The sequence below is a fragment of the Tupaia chinensis genome, unplaced genomic scaffold (genome assembly GCF_000334495.1).
Source record: "Tupaia chinensis unplaced genomic scaffold, TupChi_1.0 Scaffold145148_1, whole genome shotgun sequence".
In the NCBI taxonomy this organism is placed as follows: Eukaryota; Metazoa; Chordata; class Mammalia; order Scandentia; family Tupaiidae; genus Tupaia; species Tupaia belangeri.
Genome location: NW_006205008.1, coordinates 1,760,462 through 1,770,019, shown reverse-complemented (window position 1 = coordinate 1,770,019; position 9,558 = coordinate 1,760,462). Strand labels below are relative to the sequence as shown.

The 9,558-nt window shown below is 43.3% G+C and overlaps 1 protein-coding gene across 1 annotated transcript in view; it reads left to right on the top strand.

Moving 5' to 3' along the window:
* Positions 1-3,029: 3,029 nt before the first annotated feature.
* HSD17B3 (hydroxysteroid 17-beta dehydrogenase 3) overlaps positions 3,030-9,558 on the top strand; it is a gene marked incomplete at its 5' end in the record, with an annotated part of 29,316 nt that continues 22,787 nt past the window's right edge. The window contains 3 exons of the mRNA XM_006167828.1: positions 3,030-3,105; positions 5,590-5,697; positions 8,698-8,765. Coding sequence (XP_006167890.1) covers positions 3,030-3,105; positions 5,590-5,697; positions 8,698-8,765 — 252 coding nt within the window. The remainder of the gene's footprint in view (positions 3,106-5,589; positions 5,698-8,697; positions 8,766-9,558) is intronic.

Below are 9,558 nucleotides of genomic sequence, written 5' to 3'. Positions count from 1 at the left end.
GAGAGAGAGAGAGAGAGAGAGAGAGAGAGAGAGAAAGGGAAAGCAAGCTGCCAGGTCTGGGACTTGAACCACAGTCAGCCATGTGGGAATCTAGAGCCTTTAATCATCATGCCACCTGCTTGCCCTGACATGGACCTTTTAATTTAGAATTAGTGTAATTTCTTAATAAATAGAAAGTGGATGCGTTGATATGATTGGCTGGAGGGTAGAGGTTCTCTTTTCCTCCCTGGCTGCTTGAGGATAGACCGTCATCATGAATGACACAGTAACTATCCAACCAGGAAATTCGTGACCAACTGACTCCTTCAGAGGAAACAAATAGTCATTGCTGTCCTTCACCGGATTTTTCATGAGAGGATTAATAAACTAAGAAAATTTTATGTGGAAAAAAACCAAATAGAAAGTGGCAGGGAGATGACAGATATAGGAGATAATCACTTCAATCAAAATACAGGTTTATCCAGACAGGCATACTCTAATTTCTTCTGTTTTCCTTCCTTCCCTCTCTCCTTCCTTGTTAATCGAAGACACACAGGGTTACGCTATTATCGCCAATCCATACAAAGTCCATCCCTTATTTATTAAATTTTTTTTAATTTGTCTAAATTTTTGCCATAGAGCATGCGAGCTTGCTGAAGAGAGACAGAGAAAGAAGGAAAGTGAGAAACTCTCTGTGGGAGGGCCGTGCCACAGTCTCTTCTCCTCATTCTCCTCTTGGAATTTTGGGCACACATGCACACACACCCAGCATGTTTTTCAAGCCTCCAGGTTTGAGATTTGAATCATGGAATTGGCCATGTGGGATCCAGTGTCTTAACCACCCTACCACCTGCTAGCCCCATTATATACATTTTTTATTTAACTAAATATTTTGTGAATTCCAGTATAAAACTAGTTTTTTATTTTCTTTTTTTGCACCGAGTTTGGAACACATGGCTATTCTTGTTCTTTGAACTTGTTTTTAAAAATAAGACATGAATTTGTCTTTGCTACCCTATAATCAAAATTAGTTCTGAATGATCCGATATGCAGTAAAGCCTTATGCTGGGGGGGCAGTCGCTAGCTCGACAATGTAGGGCGAGGACTAAGGTGAGTCGTACGAGGTGACCGTGAACCTCAGAGTAAGTATCTCCTTAGAGTTCGCTCCCTAGGTTCTTCACTTGCCCTAGCTTAGGTCCTGTCCTGAGAAAATAACCTAGGTCCCCAAGTCACAGCATGGAGGGGCTGCCCCGGGCCACTGCATTCCCAGCAGAAGATGATCTGTAAGGAAGAATACTGACTGAAGCTTTCGTGTTCCTACAACATTGGCTAGTCTATCCTGCTACATTCTTAAAAGGGAGAAAAATAGCAAAGAAAACTCCGTAAGGATTGGAACCTGTGGTTGGCCATATGGCTTCCACCATGGCAGGGCAGTTGTTCCTTCAGTGCCATAGTGGATGGGCTTACCATTTATTTGAAAGATTAAACAAAGAAGATTTAAACAGAAATGTTTTGAGGGGGCAGCAGGTGGTGTGGTGGTTAAGGGCACTGGACTCCCACATGGCGGACCATGGTTTAAGTCCTGGACCTGGCAGCTTGCTTTCTCACTTTCTCTCTCTGTCCCTCTCTAGTCAAATTAAAATAAATACATAAAGTTAAAGAAAATGATTCTTTAAAAATATTTAAAAAACTGTTTTGAAAGAAAATAATAAATGGTGGGGACTGCCTCTATTAGACATCCCATAATGAAGGCTATTATAAGGTTTCCATGGAATCCGAAGGGGTCCTGCCAAAGGGATCAGCAAACGGGTCAGTGGAGCAGAAAGACAGACCAGAAACAGTCCCACGTACACACGGGAACTTAGCATATGGCTAGCTTAGCATGTCATCTTTTGAAAAAAATTATTTATTTTTAAAATTGTATTTATTATGATTATTTTAAAAAATTTGCTAGGGGCACATGCACTCACCAGAAAGAGATGAGAGAGAGAAAGTGAGAAAGCAAGTCACCAGATCCAGTACTCGAACCGTAGTTGGCCGTGTGACAGTCCAGGGCTTCAACCATTGTGCCACCTGCTGGCCCCCTAGGGTAGCATTTCAGATCAGGAAAGAATGGACAAATTACAAAATTGGGTTAAGACAGCCACCTATTTAAAAAAAAAAGGATGCTACATGATTTCAACCTTGCAAAGTCTCAGAAATAAACAAAGCGTTATAAATAAAGTATTTTAAACAAACCAAGTGTTATAGGAAAATATACCCTTGTAGTTAGGAGCTATTATAGAAGAAATATGAAGCTGTGAGAAACACCTTCATGAATTTGATAACATTAAAATGAATGTTTTAAAAAGAGTTTTGAAAGAAAATAATAAATGGTGGGGACTGCCTCTATTAGACATCCCATAACGAAGGCTATTATAAGGTTTCCATGGAATCCGAAGCCCCATGGCTCAGTAGTTAAAGGAAATGGATCCAACCAATGTTGAATCCTGGCTCCCGATGGCTTGAAACATACACTAAGCATGTGCGTATGTGTGCCCCAAATCCCGACAGGATGGCAAGATGATGGAGAGGGATTGCAGTGTGACCACACCCCATTTTTCTTCCCAGCCCCACCTCTCTCTCTCTCTGGCAAGTGCGTGTGGCCCCTGGCAATTTGAAAAAAAAAAATTAATGTATAAGGATACCATAAACAAAGGGAAAAGCACATGCTGCTTACATAGTAGCAAATATTAAATCCCTGGAATATCTAACAACCCCTCCTAGTTGATAGGAAGACGATGCATGCCCAGTAGGAGAACGGTGCAGGTGAATACTGGCAACTTACACGTAAGCTTGGACAAAGGCGCTCCGCCCGTCGAGAGTCAGCCTGGCGGCGCGGCAGCTCTCATGCCTGAAAAGCTTTGTCGCATTCTGCACGTTAAACCCGGGAGAAGCAAGCGCCTCGCCCAGACCAAGCACATAACGTCGAGACCGAGTCACCTGTCAAACGGGCCTTCCCTGTCTGCTCGCCACCGTTGACGTTTGTTCTTCCCACCCCCACTCCTCAGCTGGCAAAACGAGGACTCAATGTTGTGCTGATCAGCCGGACTCTGGAAAAACTGCAGGCCATGGCCGCAGAGATTGGTGAGTGACCCCCAAGGGGGAGCTGTTTGTGGAGCCCGCCTCCCAGGTAGCTCCTGCCCTACCTGCAGTGTGTTCCCACCTCTGCTCTCCGGAGCCCGGAACACCAAGTCCTCCTGGGAGGAAGCCAGTTTCCAAAGTAAAAGACAGGATTTTAAACGTTGGCCCGAGCTCATTATTGATTCTGCAGGTGAGGTGAAGTGGGGGGCACAGACTCAGGCACAAGCAGATCCACATTCTCCTTTGGTCTCTTTCCTTCAGGCCCCAGCTGCCTGGTTGCTTCTGTCTCTCCCGCCAAAATTAGGATTTGTGTTGGGTTCTTTATTTCACCATGTCTATGTTGTGCTTCCTGCTGGAGGATGAGGAATGATAATTACTGGTGGTTGTCAGATTTCAAAAAGAAAGAGAGGGACCAGCACTTGGCATAATGGCTATGTCACTGGACTCCCATGTAGTCGACCACAGTTCGAGTCCCAGACACTGTGGCTTAAAACTCACGCCAGGCGTGTATGTGTGCATGCCCAAGATCCTGAGAGAAGAATGGAGGAGAAGGGATTGTGGTGTGGCCATTCCCCCAGGGGATGATTTCTCTTTCTGTCTCTCTGTCTCTCTCTGTCTTTCTGGCGAGTGCACACGCCCTATAGCAAAAACCTCTCCAAAAGAAAAAGGAAAGAAAGAGAAAGAAATAGAAGTAAGTAAGAGAGAAACAAATAGAAAAGAAAGAAAGAAAACGAAAGAGAAAGAAAGAGAAAGCGATTTGATCTAGAGATGATGTTTAAGGTTGTGAAGGTTGTGCACTGTACAACCCTAAAGGTAGATTTTATATTATAATGTTTTAGTATGATTCACTCTGAATTGTCCTTAATAATGATCATAACATTTCTTTTGGAGGATTTAACCTTTAATAATTATTAACTTAATTATTAGTAAGCTCTTCAACTCCAAGGGATGAGTGTTCACTTATGAAGGGCAGGCTGCCTGGGTTTGGCCTTGCCTCTGTGGAGGAGCCTGAGGATCAGATGGGTGTGGCTGTGGGGCTCAGTGCCCTTGAGCCACTGAATTCTGCTTTTGTTTTGTGTCTTGATATTAGAGGAAATGTTGGCTAGGACTGAGACGTTCCTCAGTGTTTGTCTCACAGTGCTAAAATGTGCTTTGTATCATATTTTTGAAAACCAAGTATTTTCTTTAGACTGCAAGTAACTCCCTACCCCAAAACTACACTTCAAGCTACTTGGCCAGAAACATTGGGTCTAACTCCAAAGCTAAAGCAGTGTACCAAGCAGTTGGCAAACTCTGCTTGTGTAGCTTTTCTTTCTTTCTTTCTTCTTCTTCTTTTTAAAATAATTAAACTCATTTTATTTATTCATTAATTTGTTTTAATGTGGCCAGAGAGAGACAGAGAAAGTGAGAAAGCAAGCCACCAGGTCTGGAACTCCAATGGTAGTCTTCTATGTGGGAGTGTCCAGCGCCTTAACCACCTCGCACCTGCTGGCCACATCTGCTTGTAGCTTTTCTATCTGCCGGGCAGCTCCTGCACAAGGCAGGCTAACACAGAGCGTGGGCGGAGCACCGGAACCGGGCGTGGTCGGGGCAGATGCCAGTGGGCGAGTCGCCGAGCTTCCCAGGGCCTCGTTTTCTCCTCCAGAAAGGGGGAAGAATAGTATCTACATCCCAGGGTTGTAGGAATGGATACAAATAAGATACTGTGTATTTAAATGCCTTACGAATGCTCAAGTGCTGGACAAGTCCAAAGGTGTGGGGTCTGTTGGGAGGGGACCTGACACTCGCTGAGCAGAGGACGCCGGTCACCTTGCTTTTACTGCCGTTAGTCCAGGGATTTCCACTCCAGCCTGCCCCACCATCACCCAGAGGTGCAGCAAAAGTGGGTCACTGGTTAAGCTCCATGCCCAGGGTCTCAAATTTCTCATGCTGTCTCCCTGGTTTCTCAGTGACGCTGATGCTGTGGTCTGTACACCCATGTGGCAAACCACCACATTAGATTATTTTGTTGGTGGTGTTTGCCATCGGGTGTGTGTGCTTGCTGGAGGAAGACAGAGAGAGGGAAAGTGAGAAATCACCCACTAGGGGGGAATGGCCCTCATCCTCCATTCTCCTCTCAGGATTTTGGGCACATATGCGCATGGGCCCGGCATGATTTTCAAGTTGCTGGGTTTGGAATCCAAACTGTGGTCAGTCATATGGGATCCAGCGCCTTAACCACCATGCCACTTGATGGCCCCATTAGATTTATTGTAATGCATATACTTGTCACTGTAGTAACTCTTGGAAACACATAGGAACCATCATTCGCCAACCTCTTAGCACCTCCCGGGATTTACTATGTGCTATTTCTTATTTCCAGTTGGGGTAACAGGTTGTCCTTTGAAATATCTGCTCAGGTAGTACAGGGGCATTGGGGGAACTTCATGGGCGAGACGGGGACTTGGGCACCAGTACATTGAAAAGTAACTGTTGTCTCTGACACAGAGGAGACTACGGGGAGTAGAGTGAAGATTATACAAGCAGATTTCACCAGAGATGACATCTATGACTATATTAAAGAAAAACTTACAGGCTTAGAAATTGGAATTTTAGGTAAGTAAATTCCAAAATGTAAAACGTGCAATTACCTTAATGACACTTATTGTTTCATGGTAGCTTAAACTTAGCCCGTGATTATTTTAAGTTGTAGCATTAAACTGAATATTAAAGCTCAATTCTTTTGGAAAATATTTTTTCTTCTTTCTTTCTTTCTCTCTTAATTTTTCTCTCTTCTCTTCTCTTCTCTTCTCTTCTCTTCTCTTCTCTTCTCTTCTCTTCTCTTCTCTTCTCCCTCTCCCTCTCCCCTTCCCTCCCCTCCCCTCCCCTCCTCTTTCCTTTCCTTTCCTTCTTTCTTCTTTAATTTGAGCAGCAAGGGCAGAGAGAGAGAGAGAGGGAAAGTGAGAAAGCAAGCTGAAAGGCTCAGGACTTGAACTGCAGTTGGCCAGGTAGGAGTCCAGCGCCCTTAACCATTACGCCACCTGCCAGCCTCAAAGTTCAATTCTTTAAGAGGCATTCTTGGATTAAAGACATTATAGATGGTTTTGGAAAGTATCACAGTTACATATCCCAACTCTCCCAGCTCTATTTTCTAACATTAAAGTACATTTTCTTTCTTGTTTTCTTTTTTTTTTTTAATGGAGATTTTTGCTATAGGGCATGTGTGCTCGTCAGAAAGACAAAGAGAGACAGAGAGACAGAAAGCGAAAAATCACCCCCCGGGGGGATGGCCACACTGCAATCCCTTCTCCTCCATTCTCCTCTCAGGATCTTGGGCACGCACGCACACGCGCCTGGTATGAGTTTGAGCCACCGGGTCTGGGACTCGAACTGTGGTCAACTACATGGGAGTCCAGCGACATAGCCATTATGCCAACTGCTGGTCCCAAAGTATATTTTCTTTCATAGAAATCACATTGACATTCGGCAGAGAGGGATCCCAGAAACATGAACCTAAAGGAACTAGTTTAGCAAACAAACATTGCTATGACAGATCCATAAAATGGCAAATTGGTGTAATTATTTGAGAATCAATTCTTTTTCTGATTCAGAAAACTGAGCAATATTTTTTCTGCAGTGATTCGGGGACAAATATTCTATAGTCATATGACAGTATACATCTATTGTATAGAGAGGAAAGTAAGATTTGATTTCTAAATTTCCTGGTGAATTAAAAAAAATAATCCCAATTTTACAGACAAAAGTGTAAAAACATAACATTGTAGAAAATTACAAAAAATAAGCTCATACAAGAAATATGAATTTGTAAAAAATCCCAGTAGTCTGAGAGAGCATTTGGCGGCATATCATCCTAGGCACCTGCACACATATTTTCCAAACAGGATTACATGCACATACTTCTTTGTAACTATTTTTTTTTTTGAGACAGGGTCTTGCGATATTGCGCAGGCTGGTCTTGAGTCGCATCCTTCTATCTCAGTCTTCAGGAGCTGGGATCATAAGCATATGTTACCATGCCCAGCTTTGTTTTGTAACATTAAAAAAGAAAAAAAAGAAAAGCATACATCACAACGGTTTTCCCACACCTTAAACTTCTAAGCAGCCAGAGTTTTTGATGACTGAACTGCCTTTCAACACGTGACCGCATCGTGATTTATTTACTGTGTTCCTAGTCTTGAACATTTCTTCTCCAATTTATTTTCTTTCTTTCTTTTTTTTTGGAGAGGTTTTTAGCTATAGGGTGCATGCGCTCGCCAGAAAGACAGAGAGAGACAGAAAGCGAGAAACCACCCCCCCAGGGGGGATGGCCATGCCGCAATCCCTTCTCCTCCATTCTTCTCGCGGGATACTGGGACTGTGGTCAACTACATGGGAGTCCAGCGACATAGCCATTATGCCAACTGCTGGTCCCAAAGTATATTTTCTTTCATAGAAATCACATTGACATTCGGCAGAGAGGGATCCCAGAAACATGAACCTAAAGGAACTAGTTTAGCAAACAAACATTGCTATGACAGATCCATAAAATGGCAAATTGGTGTAATTATTTGAGAATCAATTCTTTTTCTGATTCAGAAAACTGAGCAATATTTTTTCTGCAGTGATTCGGGGACACATATTCTATAGTCATATGACAGTATACATCTATTGTATAGAGAGGAAAGTAAGATTTGATTTCTAAATTTCCTGGTGAATTAAAAAAAATAATCCCAATTTTACAGACAAAAGTGTAAAAACATAACATTGTAGAAAATTACAAAAAATAAGCTCATACAAGAAATATGAATTTGTAAAAAATCCCAGTAGTCTGAGAGAGCATTTGGCGGCATATCATCCTAGGCACCTGCACACATATTTTCCAAACAGGATTACATGCACATACTTCTTTGTAACTATTTTTTTTTTTGAGACAGGGTCTTGCGATATTGCGCAGGCTGGTCTTGAGTCGCATCCTTCTATCTCAGTCTTCAGGAGCTGGGATCATAAGCATATGTTACCATGCCCAGCTTTGTTTTGTAACATTAAAAAAGAAAAAAAAGAAAAGCATACATCACAACGGTTTTCCCACACCTTAAACTTCTAAGCAGCCAGAGTTTTTGATGACTGAACTGCCTTTCAACACGTGACCGCATCGTGATTTATTTACTGTGTTCCTAGTCTTGAACATTTCTTCTCCAATTTATTTTCTTTCTTTTCTTTTTTTTTTTTTTTTGGAGAGGTTTTTAGCTATAGGGTGCATGCGCTCGCCAGAAAGACAGAGAGAGACAGAAAGCGAGAAACCACCCCCCCAGGGGGGATGGCCATGCCGCAATCCCTTCTCCTCCATTCTTCTCTCGGGATCTTGGGCACGCACACACATGCGCCCGGCGTGAGTTTAAGCCACCGGGTCCGGGACTCAAACCACAGTCAACTACATGGGAGTCCAGCGACATAGCCATTATGCTAACTGCTGGTTCCTCTTCTCCAATTTCTTCACGGTTATCAAGTCATGCTGTGATGAACAACTTTGTATATAAATACTTTTGTACTTTTGTACTTCAGGAAGATTTCCCACCTGCTCTTCTGACACATCTTTGTTTTGCTTTTATCTGCCAGTCAACAATGTCGGAATGCTCCCGAACTTGCTCCCAACCTATTTCCTTCATGCGCCTGATGAAGTCCAGGTAGGCCTGGGTCTTTGTACCAGTTTCCTCTCACCCAAGCGCTAGGCCCTTGCTGCACAGCTTGTCACCAAGGCCTGGGAAGGGGTCATGGGAAGTGGGTCTGGCTAAGATTCTGCGTTGCACGGTGTATGTCTTGAGGCGTCCCATTCTTGTCACTTTAGTGCTTGATACACAGTCAAAGGTACCAGTTTTCATGACCATCTCTAAGATAAGGACATGTTCCTCCATTTCCATACATCACAACTTACCCGCCTATTGTCCTATCCTTCCGGGGCTCCACACTGTGCTTTGTAGGGGTGCAGTTCATAGCTGTGGACATATGTAGGAGAAAGCCAGCATCTTTGACTTTCTCTTTCTTTCCACGTAGTAAGATTTGTTCAATTTTCAGAGGGAGGGTAGTACATGATGCAGGTTTCCGGTTTAGGGTATTTTAAATTCAGTAAGCTCAGACTATGTGTGGCTGCCATTGTTGGTCATGAGTACATTGTTTACACTTTTAGTAGTCCCTTGAAGGCACCATTTGTTATTTCCCAGGCCCTGTCTTTGGAAGTCATGGGGTTGAACTGGTCTGGGCAGACTATCACGTTTCCATTCCCCCATTCCATAGGTCTTCCTATGGTTCTATTTAAGCCTTGAATCTATTGCTTTGGCATATAATACCATGTCCCCGAAACGTTGCAATACATCCTCGTTCTTTCTGGACCACACATCAGCCCCATGGCTTGTTTTCCACATTCCCTTTTTCTGGCACGAATCTATCTTTCTGCAGAGTAAGTACTACTGGGTTGTCGGA